At 41.6% G+C, this 19,135-nt stretch overlaps 2 protein-coding genes across 2 annotated transcripts; both read left to right on the top strand.

The window, feature by feature from the left end:
• Window positions 1–3,680: 3,680 nt before the first annotated feature.
• Window positions 3,681–4,424, top strand: LOC122773140 (E3 SUMO-protein ligase ZBED1-like). The gene is made up of 3 exons (XM_044031550.1): window positions 3,681–3,762; window positions 3,905–4,013; window positions 4,123–4,424. The coding sequence occupies exons 1-3, from the start codon at window positions 3,694–3,696 to the stop codon at window positions 4,368–4,370; spliced, it is 426 nt and encodes a 141-aa protein (XP_043887485.1). The 5' UTR covers window positions 3,681–3,693; the 3' UTR covers window positions 4,371–4,424.
• Window positions 4,425–8,737: 4,313 nt separating this feature from the next.
• On the top strand, window positions 8,738–18,039 carry LOC122773614 (extracellular calcium-sensing receptor-like). Its single transcript, XM_044032406.1, has 10 exons — window positions 8,738–8,777; window positions 10,217–10,409; window positions 10,554–10,848; window positions 10,937–11,023; window positions 11,698–11,889; window positions 13,180–13,449; window positions 13,510–13,713; window positions 15,739–15,958; window positions 16,558–16,674; window positions 16,775–18,039. The coding sequence occupies exons 1-10, from the start codon at window positions 8,738–8,740 to the stop codon at window positions 17,668–17,670; spliced, it is 2,514 nt and encodes an 837-aa protein (XP_043888341.1). The 3' UTR covers window positions 17,671–18,039.
• Window positions 18,040–19,135: the final 1,096 nt, after the last annotated feature.

Raw genomic sequence — 19,135 nt, 5'->3', positions numbered from 1 at the left:
TGACTTACCTTTTATTAGTTAGATCCAATCATTTAGATTGCGTTTTGTTTTTGATCTCATTCTTAGTTAGTTAAAGATCGCAAATCATTAGGATTGCGCTTTTGAGTTAGCTTTCGTTTTGAAGTGTTTAGAGCCGTGTTTTCCTCTGTTTGGAGAGTTTCCTGTTTAAGTTTTACATGATAACCTTAGTCTGAGTTTGTTTCCTCTTCGGAGTGATTTTTTTTTGTTCCGCGTTTATAGTTCCGCAACGTTTCTCTTGTAGAGCGTTGCGCTCGCCATTTGTTATAGGTTTTCATAGCCACGCTTTTGTTTTTCCTCAGTAAAGAGGACCTGCCTTGAGAATTGTTTACGAGTGCCAATAAAGACAATTAAAAGGCCTCTGCGTCTGAGTCCTTTCTGATCCGTCTTGTTATCTCCTTTAAAACTTGGTGTTTTAAATCATTATTAAAATCTTTGATTCATGTGGATATCCACTGACAGGACAGATTCATGTGGATATCCACTGACAGGACAGAGAGCTATTTTATCGATGCTGAATGGAGTGAGTGAGGAAAACTCTTCTATGTGCACAAATGTCTCATCACTCCTCGCTGTGATTGGGGCTTCAGGATCTGCTCGGTCTATTGTTGTGTCGAGAATCCTGCAGCTATTCAAGATCCCCATGGTAACAGTGACTTATTTATGTCAATCATCACAAAAATGTTTTTCTTTTCTGATTAACACTGCACTCTGTTTTCACACAGATCAGCTACGCTTCTTCATGTGCATGTTAGACAGACAAAAATATCCAACCTTCTTCAGAGTAATTCCTAATGATGACTACCAGGTAAAATGTAAAACATGCGGTCAGTTACTGTTTTCAGTCAAAGCTCAACACATTTCCTACTCTGTCATCAGAAATAATTGTTACAACTACCTTTAAAGCTTTAAACTGTCAAATTAAATAAACAAAGAAGCAAATTAAAACACTATTGGCGTATTTCCAACGGCTCTACTTGCCTCGCCTCAGCACGACACCCCACGGTTTAGGTTGCATCTCCACTACAAAAAAAGTACCTAGTCATCACTGCGAGGCGGCGTGAAACTATCTATAGCCCTCCCAAGGACTTTTTAAATGACTTTGCTGATTTCTTGGCTGAAATAATGCCTAAATATGACCGTGTCCTTATTGTCGGAGATTTTAACATTCATGTGTGTTGTCCTGAAAAGCCAATGGCTAAGGAATTCCTGCACCTCATCGACTCTTTTAATCTTGTGCAGTCTGTGTCTGGACCCACACAGGAACGTGGACACACACTTGATCTTGTCTTGTCATATGGTTTGCCTGTTTTTAAGATTTGGAGATTTGTGATGCAGTGTTTTCTGATCACATGCCTGTGTTATTCGAGGTTGCTCTTGGCTGTAGCACAGTTAAATCTGGCGGCACTGCTCCTCGGAGCTGTCGTATTTTTAACCCTTCCACTACTGTTCAGTTCTCGGCTGCTTTTAATCAGAAGTGTGTTTCTCCTGGGTCTGTGTGCGATACAGAGGAGCTGAGCTCATGGTTTCACTCTACCTGCCAAACTGTTTTGGACGCTGCGGCTCAACTAAAAACCAGGCAGCCTAAAACTAAGTCAGAGCCCTGGCTGAACGAAAGGACTCATGCTGTCAGACGCGAGTGCCGTAGAGCAGAGTGCAAGTGGAAGAAGGACGGACTCCATGTTTCGCTCCAAACATTAAGGGACTGCTGGCGTCACTATCAGACAACCGTGAAAGATGCTAAAAGAAACCATTTCTCTGACATTATCCTGTCAAACAGTCACAAGCCCCGTGTTTGACACCATTAACTTGGTTCTCAATGCCCCACAGACTGCCTGTATGGAGGCCTCCACCACTGTTTGTGAGAACTTTATGCACTTTTTTATTGACAAAGTCTCTTCTGTTAGGGCGCTTATCTCACCTCCTGCATATGACCCCTCTGTTCCCTGCACTGCTGTTTTTAACCAGTTTGAACCCATGACATTGCACTTTTAAGAGTTTTTAATGATATCTTTATAGCTACTGACTCCGGTGACTGTGTAGTTCTTGTAATTTTAGACTAAACTGCTGCATTTGATACAGTGGACCACGAGATCCTGATCTCACGTCTGGAGGACCAGGTCGGCATCAGGGGCACAGCTTTGGAGTGGTTCAGGTCGTACTTGGCTGATCGAACTTTCTGTGTCAGCCTCTGTGACTCGACATCCTCCTCGGCTCCTCTCACCAGCGGGGTCCCACAGGGCCCAGTTCTGGGCCCCCTTCTTCTCTCTCTATATCTGCTCCCACTTGGCTCCATTCTGAGAAAGTATGACATCTCGTTCCATTGCTATGCAGATGACAGTCAAAGCTAGTGACTGTCAGTGTTTCATGTTTCTCTGCTGAAGAAAGTGAATACTTCTCCCTTATCTCCCTCAGGTCCTGCTCCCCCTCCCCCTCGCTTTCTCACAGGTGGACCTGTTTATACAGTCCGACGGCCGTCCAATACCTGGTTGACTGGGAGGGTTATGGACCAGAGGAGCGCTCCTGGGTTCCTGCCAGACATATCATGGACCCTGCCCTCACACACGATTTTCATGCAGCCCACCCTGGCCGTCCTAGGCCAGCAGGAGCTGGCCGTCAGGGGGGGGTACTGTCAGACCTGAGACTCCACTCTAGCTCTGCCACCAGATGGAGACATTCTGCGCATCCAAGACTCAACCAAGTTGCAATCAAGCCTGAATTCACCTGCTGCCCATGTGACACCAGGAGGAGCATTTAAGCAGAGTAGAGACACTCCCTCAGTGCTCAGACATGATCAACTGTTGGCGTGGACCTACCTCCTGCGTTGGGGACCTCACTCTCTGGGAGATTCTATTTGGAACTAACCTCCTGTGGATTACTTGTTTTGTTACCTGTTTTGGGAGCTTTTGTGCATCCTTTTCCTGGAACTCCTTTAAGTTTTTGTTTGTTGAATGCTCAAACACTTTTGGTTGAGACACTGACTCGTCAAGCCTTGCTTGCTTATGTTCAAACTCTTTTAGTTGAGAATTTAAGTTGACATTCCTTCAGAGTGCACAATAAACTGTGGAACTTTCACAAAATCCTCTGTCTGCATTTGTGCTCAGAAACCCCTGTCGTGACACATCTGTGTGATCTTTAAACTTTAAACATGAAAAGTTACTAAAAGTTCCAAGCTACCTTACAAGGTGTGGCTGCGGCAGCACAGTGAATTTGCATGAACACTATGAAATGCAAAACTCCTATTTCCTACATATAACAAGGGATATCATATTAAAATCTATTAAAAAATCCATCTTGGTGTCATGACCTACACTCAAGAGGTTTTGTATGAATTTTGTATCTAGTATTAAATTGGTCTCTGGTATATTCAGGAGTGATGTCAGTCTGACACTGAAGCTCCAATCCTTGCTTCAAACTCGAAGTTACATTCTCTTTGAACCACTGCTTCAAAGCTTGCTTTGCAACAGAGCAGTGACTGCTTCATACATAACGGTTGCACAATATCTTCATATCGCAAGATGAGTCGTTGACACAAGACTTGCTTCAGGAGGCTTGTGCGCGCCAAAACACACCTTAAAGGCACCCGACATACCCAACAACATGTGGGTTTGTTGTCGGATTTGTTGTGTAAGTTGTTGCTGTTATCATCATTATCACTGCTTTTGGTTGTTCAACATGGAGCCAACCAGGAAGAGAAGCCGTTCTCAAATGTGGGAACACTTTGAGCTGATCAGTCCTAATAAGGTGAGTACTTTATTACTAAACAAGCAACTTAAACAGTAGCAAGCTAGCAGTTTGTAAGTTAGGTACAGTTGCATGTGTGGTGATTTAAGTGATTTCTATGACCTGACCGTTTGTTTTCTTGTTTTCATTACTGTTCATACAGGTCCAGTTCTTGCATTGTTCCATGCAATTGGTGTATAATAACAATACATCCTCGATGCTTAGGCACTACAGTGCTAAGCATGAAAACAAGCAGGAGAACACTGTTCATGGTAGGTTATTTTTAATATATATGTTTATCCACGCAACTGTACACACCACTAAAAATGTTACAGTAACATGATGTCAGATAACGGTTTTATTTGTTTGATTCTGTCTTAGTGGACCGAAAGCAGGACCTGGATGATCCAGGCTTCAAAGAGTTTGTGGGAAAGCTTGACCCCACATACACTCTGCCTTCCAGACAGGCTCTAAAGAAGATGGTGGGGGAGAAATATGAGGAGGAGAAGGCCAAAGCCAAGGCTCAACTGCAGAGCGTGGAGGCAGTGAGTCTGACCTCTGACATGTGGACCTCCACGAATATGGATGCATATCTGGCAGTAACTTGTCATTGTGTGCTGACATTCTAACGTAATAAAGATTAATACCAACAATAAAATAGAGTAAAATAATACCACTTTCAAATGTGGACTATTAAATATAAGGTCTCTCTCCTCAAAATCTGTTTTAATAAATGATCTTATTTCTGAATTGTATTGATTTATTCTGTGTAACTGAAACTTGGTTACATGAAGACGATAACGTCAGTCTAAATGAGTCAACTCCACCCACTCATGCTAATACCCATATTCCTAGAAGCTCAGGCCGAGGAGGAGGAGTAGCAGCCATTTTTAATACTAGATTATTAATCAATTAAAACTCGTTTGAAAGCCTTATTCTTAATCTATCTCATCCTAGTTGTAAATCACAGAAACCAATAATTATAGTCACAGTTTATCGTCCACCTGCACCTTATTCAGAGTTCCTATCAGAGTTCTCTGAGTTCTTATCTGAGTTGGTGCTTAAAACAGATCAAATCATAATTGTAGGGGATTTCAACATCCATGAAGATGTTGACCATGATAGTCTTAGCTGCGCATTTAACTCGCTGTTGGAATCAATAGGTTTTATTCAACACATTAATAAACCAACTCATTGCCTTAATCACACCCTCGACCTTGTTTTAACTTATGGTATTGATATTGATAACTTAAACATAGTTCCTCAAAACCCTCTCCTTACTGATCATTATTTACTCACATTTAATTGTACAATAATGAACTACAAAAACATAAATAAGAAATACAGCTACAGCCGGTGCCTGTCTGATAATAATATTAATACATTCAAAGAGACAGTGCAACTTTTATTTAACTCGGTGCCATATGTCAGTACATCTGAAGGTACCTTTTGTGATTTTACTCCCGCCCTCATAGATAACCTTGTTGATAGTACAGCAGCCTCACTGCGTACTACATTAGACTGTGTTGCCCCTCTGAAAAAGAAAGTGGTGAATCAGATGAGACGAGCACCATGGTTTAACTCCAATACTCGTGCTCTTAAACAGGCGATACGTAGATTAGAAAGAAAATGGCGTTCCAGTAACCTAGAGGAACTTCATATAGCCTGGAAAGATGGTTTTGTAGCTTACAAAAAAGCCCTACACAAAGCTAGAGTTGCCTATTATTCTTCTCTAATTGAAGAAAATAAGAATAATCATAGATTTCTTTTCAGCAGATTTCTGTAGCCAGGCTGATACAGAGCCACAGCTCCACTGAACCATCTATTCCTTTAACACTGAGCAGTGATGACTTTTTTGTGAATAAAATAACATCAATTAGAGAAAAAATTGATCATCTCCTCCCTCATATTTGGACTGACTCATCTTCTAGCACAAGAGCTTTAGAAGCACCAGGTGCACAGTTAGACAGTTTCTCCCCTATAGATCTCCCTGAGTTAACATCATTAGTGTCATCATCTAAGCCATCAACCTGTCAGTTAGATCCTATCCCCACCAAACTTTTTAAAGATGTGTTTCCTTTAATTAACAACTCTATATTAACTCAAAATAATTTATCCTTATTAACTGGATATGTGCCCCAAACGTTTAAAGTAGCAGTTATTAAACCCCTTCTAAAAAAAGCGACCCTTGACCCAGATATTTTAGCTAATTACCGACCTATATCTAATCTTCCCTTTGTCTCTAAAATCTTAGAAAAGGCAGTTGCCAATCAATTATGTGAATATTTGCGCATTAATGGCCTGTTTGAAGATTTTCAGTCAGGTTTTAGATTGAACCATAGCACAGAAACAGCACTAGTTGAAGTTAGTAATGATCTTCTCTTGGCGTCAGATAATGGTCTAGTTTCTTTACTTGTCCTGTTAGATCTTAGTGCTGCATTTGACACCATTGATCATGATATTCTACTGCAGAGATTGGAGCAAACTCTTGGTATCACATGTGCTGCCCTCTGCTGGTTTAAATCATACTTATCTGATAGATTCCAGTTTATTCACGTTAATGATAAAGCCTCACTGCAAACAAAAGTTAATTGTGGAGTTCCACAAGGCTCAGTGCTTGGGCCTATACTTTTTACCTTATATATGCTTCCTCTAAGGGGCCACACGGAGGTGTAGTGGTTAGCACTCTCGCCTTGCAGCGATTCACACATAAAACTCATTTCCAGAACAGCCTTCTTCCACCTGCGGAACATTATGAAAATCAGAAACATTCTGTCTTTACAGGATGCTGAAAAACTAGTTCATGCTTTTGTTACATCTAGATTAGATTAATGTAACTCCTTATTAGCAGGATGTTCTAACAAGTCTGTTAGAACATCCTGTCTGTCTGTTTTGAATTAATCCTTCAGTTAATTCAAAATGCTGCAGCATGAGTTCTGACAGGAACTAGAAAGAGAGACCACATAACTCCAGGGTTAGCTTCTCTACACTGGCTCCCCGTACAGTTTAGAATTAAATTTAAAATCCTCCTCCTCACGCACAAAGCACTTAATGGTCAGGCCCCTTCATACCTGAAAGAACTAGTCTTACCCTATCACCCTAATAGACCACTTAGGTCACAAAATACAGGTTTACTTGTGGTTCCCAGAGTCTGTAAGAGTAGAATGGGAGGCAGAGCCTTTAGTTACCAGGCTCCTCTCCTGTGGAACCAGCTTCCAATGATAGTTCGGGAGCTGGACACTCTCTCTGTATTTAAAGTTGAACTTAAAACTTTCCTTTTTGATAAAGCTTATAGTTAGAGCTGGTTCAGGGAAACCTGGACCATCTCTTAGTTATGCTGCTATAGAACTAAACTGCTGGGGGATTTTCCTGTGGTACACACACATTCACTCTCTCACACTCAGGATATGATTATGACTTTTTATATGTCATTAACCTTGTCTCTTTATCTCCCTAGTTTGTGTCTTTCCTTCCTTCCCTCTCTCTCTCTCTCTCTGTATTCTCATCATGCAGGTTGCAGGATCAAGATCCAGTTTCAAGGCTATGCTTATCATCACCATTATTATTATTTTGTAAATTAAAAAGTCGATATCAGTAACTGTATAAACTTGTAACCTGATACAGTTGTTGTGTATCTGCTGCTGGTCTCCCTCTCTCTCTTCTGTCTCTACCGCATCTCCCTCTTGTCCTTTCTCTCCCCCCATTTTCTGTCCCCCACCTCTCCACTGTCCCCCATTTTTCCTTTCACCCCAACCGGTCGAGGCAGATGACCGCACATCTCTGAGCCTGGTTCTGATTTCTTCCTGTTAAGAGGGAGTTTTTTCTCTCCACTGATGCCTAGTGCTTGCTCATTGTGTGAACTGTTGGGGTTCTCTGCTCTCCTTGATGTTGTCTATGTACAGTGCCTTGAGATAATGTATGTTATGATTTGGGGCTATACAAATAAAATTGAATTGAATTGAATAATGACCCAAGACCACAGTGCTGAAAACATTGCAACTGCTCAGAGGTCTCTGATGGTGGAGTGGGGACTTGAGGGGAAGGTTCAATGCCTGGTGACTGATGCTGCTGCAAAAAAACTAGCCATGCGACATGTTGTTTGCATTGCACATGCATTAATGAAGCTCATTCAGAAGGTGGACATGCACTGGAACAGCACCTTTTTGATGTTGCTGCACTTTTTGATGTTGCAGCATATAATGAGAGGCAGACAGCCGGGGCAGCCCTGGCATCGCTTAAGACAGATGTTCATCCTCTCTCTTCTGAGTTATACGAAACAATCGCAGCGTGTCTCCAAGTGCTCTCCCCATTCTATGCAGCAACTGTAGAACTGAAATAAAGAAGTTTGGCAACCTCGAGAGCTCAACTTTCCTGTCACTCGCCACACTGCTGTATCCAAGATTTAAAGCCATCGGATATTACAGTCCAGAAAAGGCCCAATATGCTGTACGGACACTTACACACACACACACACACTGAAACTTGTCTGTGTTCATGACTGTCAAATATTCATTTTTCTTTCAGCTTTCAACCTTTGGACAAGTTTAGATCCAGATGCTACACTGGCAAGAGCTCACAGGAGTCATACATCGGATGCCACAATTGAAGTTCAGCGATACATGACTGATCCTCCCTTGCAAAGAGTAAAAAAAACTAATCTCAATTATCACTGGCAAAAGCATTTGTTTACTGCTTTAGGACCCTTTTTGTCAGGACCAGTAGCCCTCATGGAGACCAAAACCTGGTCCTAATGATGCAGAAAGTCATTTCTGAGAAACTAGTTCACAGAGTTCGAAACTCAATGGCGTAATCTGTCACCGAGCGGCGTCCCTGCTTGAGAGCGATGAGGCATCGTGCAGCCTCTCTCCCCCTCACCGGATGGTCGAATACGCTTTCCAGTAGAGACAGAAAAGCCTTGCTGTCTGCACACTCAGGTGTTTGTTGGTGCCAAATGGGAGCGACCCACTCCAAGGCTTTTCCAACCAAAAGAGCGACAATGTATGCCACTTTGGCGCATTCTGAGGCAAATTGGTCAGGTTGGAATTCAAAAATAAGAGTGCATTGAGTCACAAAGCCCCTGCAGGTCTCTGGGGAGCCGTCAAACTTGCTGGGAGTTGGGAGATTGATACATCGCATCTGGGTTTGAGGAGTGGCATGCATCTCCTCCAGAGGAGGGCGTAGTTCCCTTGAGATCAGGTGGTGTGCCCAACAGCATTTGGTCACGTAGTTGTTTCACAGCCTCCCCCATACAAATCATGTTCTGGTTCAAATGCTGGAGGAAGGCCTGTTGTTCGCTAAGCAAGGTGCCATGATTGCTTAGCATTCTCTGGATCTGCTGCGCTCTGTGCTGGCTCAGACATGCTGTCATGACAGAGGTTTCTGAGCACAAATGCAGAGAGAGAGGATTTTGTGAAAGTTCTACAGTTTATTGTGCACTCTGAACAAACGTCAACTTAAATTCTCAACTAAAAGAGTTTGAACATAAGCAAGCAAGGCTTGACGAGTCAGTGTCTCAACCAAAAGTGTTTGAGCATTCAACAAACAAAAACTTAAAGAGTCACTATCTCAACCAAAGGAGTTCCAGGAAAAGGACGGTCAAAAGTTCCCAAAACAGGTAACAAAACAAGTAATCCACAGGAGGTTAATTCCAAATAGAATCACCCAGAGAGTGAGGTCCCCAACACAGGAGGTAGGTCCACGCCAACAGTTGATCATGTCTGAGCACTGAGGGAGAGTCTCTACTCTGCTTCAGTGCTCCTCCTGGTGTGGGCAGCAGGTGAATTCATTCTGGCTTGATTGCAACTTGGTTGAGTCTTGGATGCGCAGAATGTCTCCATCTGGTGGCAGAGCTAGAGTGGAGTCTCAGGTCTGACAAGATGTTCGTACAAGTCTTTAGAAGGAGTTAAACTCAGTAGGTCACTTGATCTTTGTCTAGTTCTTGGTCTGATCACCCTGCCAAGTTTCATGCATGTACTGTAAATGAAATCTTGTACCATTTGCCATTGTAGTGACACTTCAGTTTGTGCAGAGTACCATGGAATCATATTAGCACAAAATTACAAATATACTTGAGTCTTTACTTTCATCTTTTTGACAGTGATCAAACAGAAATCATGAGAGACACAACTGTCTGTTGCCTCTTTACATCAAAACATAAACAATAACAGGTCATAATCATATGAGACTGTATTTGTCTGTGTATTTCTCTTTGTTTTTTCTTTGGTTAGGGCCTTAGCTTTTTCCCCATACTTTGCATAAACCCACTTTAGTTCCTGATTGTTGATGATTGTCCAATCCAAAGCCACTCATTAACACTCATTAATAAGATGCCAGACTGCGAAGGTGTAATACTACATTATAAAGTGCCTTCTCTTTTGGTCTGTCCCTCTCATTCTCCCCTCAGCACAGATAAACATTATGACTTCACTTGCTTTATTTTCTTTGCTTTACTTTGCTGTCAGTGTCCTCACTTTAACTGATAGCTCACTTTCCAGCATCACCACTGCAGCTTCACCAGCAGCCTCAAAGTGCACTCTTCTAAACCGCTTCCAGCCAGACTTTGTGGTCCAGGGTAACTATGTCATCGGTGGGATTTTCCCCATTCATTTTAGTCTGAAATTGGCAGACCTCAACGGCACCTATAGACCACCACCGATAAATTGCAATGCGTGAGTTTCATAGACAGTGGGAGGATTTGACTTATTTTTTCCTGTGAATTATCTAATTTTGCATTCTTATAAATATAAAATGGACTGAATGTGTTTATAATCATTAGAGTTTTTAAATTAACACACTACATTCATCTGTATCAGCCACAAATTTAATCCCAGAGTTTTCCGGTTGGCTCAGACTATGAGACTAGCAGTGGAGGAGATAAACCAGAATCCAGTGCTGTTGCCGAATCACACACTGGGCTACAGAATCTTTGATTCATGTGCACATCCACTGACAGGAAATAGAGCTGTTTTATCAATGCTGAATGGAGTTAGTGAGGGAAACTCTTCTATGTGCACAAATGCCTCATCAATCCTCGCTGTGATTGGGGCTTCTGGATCCGCTCAGTCTATTGTTGTGTCAAGAATCCTGCAAACATTCAGGATCCCCATGGTAACATGGTGACTGTTATTTATGTCAATCAACACAAAAATGTTCTTCTTTTCTTTTCTCAGTAACACTGCACTCTATTTTTACACAGATCAGCTACGCTTCTTCATGTGCATGTTTGTCAGACAGAGAAAAATATCCAACCTTCTTCAGAGTAATTCCTAGTGATGACTACCAGGTAAAATGTAAAACATGTGGTCATTTATTGTTTTCAGTCAAAGCTCTTCTACTCCGTCATCAGAAATAAATATTACAACTACCTTTAAAGCTTTAAACTGTCAAATTTAAACTATGAATAAAAAAGAGGCAAATCTTCAAACACTAACAAATGGATTTAAATATAAGTATATATAGCATATATGTATATGTGTATATAATATATATATATATATACATATATACATATACATAGATAGATAGATAAAGCATATAAGTTTTCCTCTTTCTTATATTATGTTCATGTTCTTTTCAGGTTTGGTCATTATAATAATTGCGGTTGATAATCCTTTATTGTTATAATCCTTTTTTTTATTTTTGTTGTTTTGTATAATCCTATGTTTGTTGATGTCTGAAGTTGTTCTGCTTGTTTGAGAGTCTTACAAATACAGCACTGCTTACATTTTATTAAGATGGAACAATGCTTATATGTTGTGTCCCTATTCAATAACACTATTCTTTGTTCTGCCAAACCATGCTGCCATGATTTATCATTTACAGAATACAAACATGTTATAACAGGGCACAACACCAAATCATTTATGAAGATATTGCTTTTTTAATATTGAATATTGAGTTTTTTAATGTCTGTGATATGTCTGTGATATGATTTTTTTTTTTTTCTGTTGAGCCCAGGTGAAAGCCATTGCACAGCTGCTGGTGCACTTTAACTGGACTTGGGTGGGGCTGCTGCGAGGAGACCATGATTATGGCCGCTTTGCTGCAAAAGGTTTATTGAGAGAATTACAGGACACCAAAGTATGTGTAGCGTACCAAGAAATTATTCCTCTGCTCTACACTCGCAAGATGGGACTAAGGATCATGAAGGTATGAAAACACTGTAGGCACTGTTGACTTCTACCTTTAAATGTTAAGTGGTCTGTATTTATAGAGAGCTTTTCTGGTGTTGAAGACCACTCAAAGCTGCTTTACACTACAGTTTTTGTCATTCACCCATTCACATAAAATCAAACATCTATATATTGCATGTATGTGGAGCACATTTTTTATCACACTTCTTTCAAACCCATTCACACACTGCTGGCACAGTAATGTGAGGTTAAGTGTCTTGCCCAAAGAAACATGTAGACTCATGGAGCCAGTAATCAACTCCTCAACCTTTCAGTTGGAAGACAATTCACTCTAAAACTGACCCACCATTGTCCCTTTAATGTGTTCTTATCACAAGATAAAATAATAACTGCCTCTTGAACTCTAAGAGGTGGGTAGAGTGGTGATTTGATGCTATAAATGTGTATATTTGTATAGTGTTAATGAGTTTCTGTTAAAGACTCATCTTTTTCTCACTTTCATCCATTTATCTCATCAGGCCCATATTAGATCCAGAAAGAGAGTCATGACGTGAATTGTAACTCTGTAACCATGTATCAATAAACCTTTCCTTAGAACATCACTTAACTAAGTCCACATAGGTGAGTAAATGTGCTTTCAATCAAAAAATCGACAAAGGGATCAGAATTGTAAAACATGAGACAATGTCCAGAAAATGAAGAGCTCATAACACGAGGAAGATGAATAATGTCACAGGTGGAACTATTGGGGCAGAGCAGAAAAATGTGTGAAGTCAAGAGGCAATGTTAGTACTAAAGAACACCAGGAAATGATGAATCATGTAAACAAAAACATGACCTGACTTTGGCAAACAAGTATTTTCCTCAAAATGAGTACAACAGAATAGAATAGAATAGAACAGAACAGAACAGAACAGAACAGAATAGAATAGAATGGAATATAAACTTTATATATCCAACACCAAGTGGTGACAGAAATGTTTGTTTGACACAGCTCAACATAGCCCTTTACACACACACGACATTAAAAAACGACCTAATCAAAAATACACAAGGAAAAAGTACACCAAATAAAACCTGACTGAACAACACATATTGATATTCAAAAGAAATAAAAATACCAGCGGCAGATGGAGTTACTGAAACTCCTCTGTTGTTGAGGTTTGAAATATCAAATTATACTAAGATCTATAGACATACTAGTTGTTTTTCATTGTGTACATCTGGGTTTTTCTTAATGTCACTGAGTTTTGTTTTTGTCTCCTTGTAAAACCCTGTCATCTATATTATCTGACCCTCTGTAAAGGTGATGCGTAGCTCTACTGCAAAAGTGGTGGTGGTATTTTTAGGCGATTTGTTGATGACACCTTTCATGAGAGACTACATGACTCAGAACATCACTGGAATCCAGTGGGTGGCGAGTGAAGCCTTGGTCATGTCATCAGTCCTTTCAGGGAAAGAGTATTACCCTTACATGGGAGGAACCATTGGGTTTGGCATCAGAAAAGGTCATATCCCCACACTGGGTGACTTCCTGCAGTCAGTAAACCCTAAGAGATATCCTGACAATGTGCTGGTGCATGAGCTGTGGGAGTCTCTGTATGGTTGCAGTCCTTTTCCATCCTCGGTCACCCAGATGCCACCCTGCTCAGGGCAGGAGTCTCTGCTGGAACAGCACTCAGCCTACATGAATACATCCAGCCTTAGTGTCGCCTATAATGTCTATAAGGCTGTATATGCCATTGCTCATTCCCTGCACAACCTCATTCTCTGTCAGCCAGGGAGGGGGCCTTTCCAGAACAACTCATGTGCTCAGAGCAACAACATACACCCTTGGCAGGTACTGTATAATCCACTATTTCTTTACCATTACACACAGTAGGTCAAAGCCCAAAGGTGGGCCTTGGAAGTATTGTAGGTGGGATTCTATGATAACTATCTCCTATTTGTGCCCAGCCATGGAAAAAACAGGAACAAATACGCTAAGGGGCATTTTGATTTATTTACAGATTTCCATCAATGTCTAACGCAGGGGTGGGCAATTTTTTCCCCAAGGGGCCACATGGGAAATATTGTATATTGTTGGAAGGCAAAATACAATTACTAACCTACTAACTCTAACTCTAAATTATTACACTATATAATGAACACTATTATTCTATACTACTGTGGTGTAGTGCAGACACCACCAACAGAGAGTCCAGTTGGACTCCCAGGACGGAGCCAGCCTTCCTGATGATCTTTTTGGCATCTGCTGCCCTCAGCCTGCTGACAAAACAAATAATCTTATACTACATAGTATATAGTATAGTGTAATAGTTATCCATGAAACCAGGGGAGGGTCCACCTGCATGGCCATCAGCTTACTCCCCAGTGGGATGGTATTGAACGCACTGGAGAAGTCAAAGATCATGATTCTCACAGTGCTTCCCGGTGTGTCCAGGTGAGCGCAAGTACAGTGGAGCAGGAAGATGATGGCGCCCTCCACTCTTAGTTTCAGCTGGTAGGCAAACTGAAGAGGGTACAGCGATGAGTTGACCAGGGGCTGAAAATGTGACAGGACCAGCCACTCCAGGGACTTCATCAGGTGGGACGTCAGTGCCAGCAGTCTGTAGTCATTGGAGGTGCTGTGACACACCTTCTTCATGGAGTTTGTGCTCCAGCTTCCTCCTGTAGCTGTCTTTACCCTGTTGGATCCTCTCCTTAAGCTCCCTCTGAACATGCCTCATCTGCTCCCTGTCCCCATTTCTGAAGGCCCTCTTCTTCTCATTCAGCAGACCTTGATGTCTCTGGTGACCCACCGCTCGTTGTTGGGCAAACAGTGTACAGTCACTGTAGGAACAACACTGTCCACACAAAAGTTGGTGTACCCGGTTATGCAGTCCATGAGATCATCAAGGTCCTCTCCATGCGAATCACAGAGCAACTCCCAGTCTGTTAGTTTGAAGCAGCCTGCAAAGCTTCATCGGTGACCGTGAGATCTCCTCACAGTCCTAGTGGTCACAGAAAGTACAGATGCTGCTGGGCTTTCTTAGTGATGTGTGTGGTTTTCAGAGTCCATGTGAGATTGTCCGTGATATGTATGATCAGAAACTTTGTACTCTGGACAGTCTCTATGGGAAGGTTGAGACCATCTGAAGTCAATGACCAGTTCTTTAGCTTTTTCCATGTTCAGGGACAGGTTGTTGTTGCTTCACCAGTCGCAGAGCTGTGCCACATCCTGTACAGGGCCTGTTCGCGGCTGATCAAACCCACCATGGACGTATCGTCAGCAAACTAGATGACTTGGTTTGAGCTGTGCGTTGCCTCACAGTCGTGGATAAGGAGTGTGAACAGCTGAGCATGCAGCCTTGACAGGCTCCAGTGTTCAGCACAGTTGTGCTGGAGTTTCCTGTCCCCTATCCTGACTGCCTGGGGTCATCCTACCAGGAAGTCTAGGATCCAGTTGCAGAGGGTGGTGTTTAAGCTGAGCTCAGTCAGTTTCCTTAACAGCTGCTAGGGGATTATGGTGTTAAATGCTGAACTAAAGTCGACAAACACCTACATTTAGATGTAGGTGTCCTTTCTGTTCCAATTTTAAATGGTTCATTGTTCGATTGTAAACACAGCACTGGACTTCTCACTTATGAACAAAAAGATGATTACAATTATTTCTGATCAATATTGACATTGATATACTTAGCAATGTGGGTCAACATGTTTTCATTTCCATGTGATGTGTTCACTTTAACATTATGTTACATTTCTACTGCTATACAAATTTAGGCTGTGGATTTTAGGGGCCTTAATCCTCAAAACTCTGAAGACTGAAAACCTTGTTTAGGGCAATTCAGTGTTTCATGTTGTGCATTTCCTAATTTTAAAGCTTCAACACTACCTCCAGGAAGTGAACTTTCAGATTGGTGATGAGGAGGTGGACTTTGATGCCAAGGGCGACTCTGTACCCTATTATGATATCATCAACTGGCAGAGAGGCACAGAAGGAAACATTGAATTTGTCAATGTGGGTTTGTTTAATGGAACCAAGGCTGTTGGAGAGGAGCTGTTGATCCAGGAGGACAGGATAATGTGGGCAGGACATCAGAGTGAGGCAAGCGGCTCACACTGTGTTTTTACCTTCATCAGATGCCAACTGTTGAAGTTCTGTAGGTTGAGATGGAGGTAAGTCAGGTGGACAGAACTGATACAGGGTCATTTGTTTTCATACACAATGGAGATTCAAAGCCCACCTGTGATGTGTTTGTTGACCTACCATCCACTGTTGTTTTCCTCATGGATTGGGATTGGCTCTGGCTCCCCGTGACCCTCTTGTGCAAGATATAGTGGTAGACAATGAATTAATCATTCTTCATGACATTAAATGCTTCTGAAAGAGCTCTCATACATCTACAGCTAAATATATTTAACAGAACCACAGGTTATGGAACAGCTTATGGGCATGAACCCAGTCCTCAGTGTACAGCTTGTAACCATGTGACCATCAAAAGGTTGTTTGCTGACTACTGGCATACCTGTAAACGAGATTGACATCTGCAGAGCAAATATATATAACCAACATACAACTCAAAACACTGTGTACAAATACTTTATTTTCGAGTGGTTTTGAGGTATTTTCCACCTGTCAATAGATTAACCAATAAAGTTGACCAATATCAGCACATGGTCTTTCCACTCTAGGTGCCAGTGTCTGTATGCAGTGCCAGTTGTCTTCCAGGCTCCCGGAAGGCTGTCCGTCGTGGGGAGCCTATCTGCTGCTTTGACTGTGTACCATGTGACAGTGGTAAAATTAGCAATCAGACAAGTGAGTTTGAGCTGAACAATAAAAAGTCAAAGCAAATACATTCTTACAATTACAGTACACAAGTAATGCAATACTGAAATTTTCTGCCCTTTAGACTCAGTAGATTGTGCAACTTGTCCTGAGGACTTCTGGTCAAACAATGACAGAACAGCCTGCATCTCCAAGAAAGTGGAGTACTTGACCTTTCATTCATTGGGAATAGCCCTGACAGTGATGTCTGTGGTGGGCGCCAGCTTTACTCTGGCTGTCTGTGGAGTCTTCTTCTATCACAGACACACAGCCATCGTCCGTGTGAATAACTCTGAGCTTAGTTTCTTTATACTGTTTGCACTGACTCTATGTTTCCTGTGTTGTCTGCTTTTCATTGGAAAGCCAACATATTGGTCCTGCATGCTGCGCCACACTGCCTTTAGCATCACATTTTCACTGTGTATTTCCTGCATCCTGGGGAAGACCCTGGTGGTACTGGCTGCATTCACTGCCACCAGGCCAGGGCACAACATCATGAAGTGGCTGGGGCCTAAGCAGCAGAGGACCATTATCTCCAGCTGTACTCTGGTTCAGGTGGTTATCTGTGCTGCCTGGCTCATTGATTCTCCCCCGTTTCCATCCAGAAATACACAATATGAACATTCAAAGATCATACTGGAGTGTAGTGTGGGCTCTAGCCTGGCTTTCTGGTGTGTTCTTGGATATATTGGATTACAGGCCTGTCTGTGCTTTGTAATGGCTTTTCTGGCTCGAAAGTTGCCAGGAAACTTCAACGAGGCCAAGTTCATCACATTCAGCATGCTGATTTTCTGTGCTGTGTGGCTAGCATTCATCCCTGCTTATATCAGCTCCCCGGGAAATTATGCAGATGCAGTTGAGTCATTTGCCATCTTGGCCTCCAGCTTTGGCTTATTGTTCTGCCTGTTTGCTCCAAAGAGTTACATTATTTTACTGAAGCCTGAAAAGAATACAAAACAGCACCTGATGGGGAAAGAAAAGAAATGAAATGACACAAATTAACCCAAAGTTATTGAATCAGTAGCAAATGGACTTGTAGATTTCTTCCTGTTGCTTAAGGGTAATTTACCATTTAGAAAACGTGTTTGTTAGTCAATGTGGTTTTGATATTGACATTTCTTTACAGACATGTGATTGGTGTGTCGGAGCATTGAAAAGACGAAACATAGGGCAATAAATTTGAAGGATGTCAAGAAGGTTTACATAACATGGAACCTTCACAGGATGCTTACAGAAAACCAGTGATTACAATATGTGTGACCAAATAACATTGAAATACTGGTTCTTGGTCATTTCCATGGTAGATCATAAACTTGGGTAGACTACAACAAAATAAACAATGCAGTGATATTTCCACCTTTGGCAAAGTCTTCATCATAGCTGCTGAATATTTGTATCAGCTCTCACCAGTGACAGGAAAGCCTCTTACACAGAATAAACAAAGACCAACTTATGGGGAAATACTTTGTATCACATAGAGTTGACAGAAATACTGCAACAAGAAGATCAAAACTCCAACTAACTCACATGTATTAGAGACAACAAGGCAATCAGAGATGGCAGACTTCACCTGATTCACGCAACAAGCCTCTGTTGGTCATATTGGCAAGTGCGGAAACATAGACACACAAACTGACAGAGCTTTTCTAGTCTTGATGAATTCTGGCTACTTTACACTACAGTTTTGCTATTCACCCATTCACTCACTCTTTCATACCCATTCACACAGTGCCGGCACAGTGGGGTTAAGTTCCTTGCCCATGTAGACGAACAGAGCCGGGAATTGAACCCACAACTTTCCAGTTCAAAGATGACTCATCTACCTCAATCTACCAATACACATCTTGAAAAGTGTCAGATGGTCTTGTGGGTGGAGTGCATATATATATATATATATATATATATATATATATATATATATATATATATATATATATATGCACTCCACTGACAAAATTATTAATTCCGCTACAAATTAGGTGTATTGGCAAATGTACAAACTAACAGCTGTTTGCAATAAACACATCAAACAAAAAAAATTTAAATAGCTTATCACAACTAATATTACAAATGGTTTCTTCAAGTTCAACACAAAATGCCACATTCAATTTCCTTTACTGTTATGACCTGCTGCAAACATAATACATAGTGTAAGACACCAGCTTCTGGCAGCGTTCCTGAGGAATCTTAACCTAATCACTCATGGGCAATGGCCTCCAGTTCACTAATATTCTTGGGTTTGCGTGCTGCAACCACCTTTTTCAAATCCTACCAGAGACTTTCAATGGAGTTCAAGTCAGACGACAGTGATGGCCACTTCCATGGTATCTTTACATTACATTACATGTCATTTAGCAGACGCTTTTATGCAAAGCGACTTACAATTGAATTGAGTACAGTCAACGAGGGGTGGAATCGAACTTGCGACCATTGCGACCATGATGTTTTTCGC

Source organism: Solea senegalensis, linkage group LG8 (genome assembly GCF_019176455.1).
Source record: "Solea senegalensis isolate Sse05_10M linkage group LG8, IFAPA_SoseM_1, whole genome shotgun sequence".
Lineage (NCBI taxonomy): Eukaryota > Metazoa > Chordata > Actinopteri > Pleuronectiformes > Soleidae > Solea > Solea senegalensis.
Note: the sequence above shows the minus strand (reverse complement) of the source record. Positions and strands in the feature narration are given on the sequence as shown.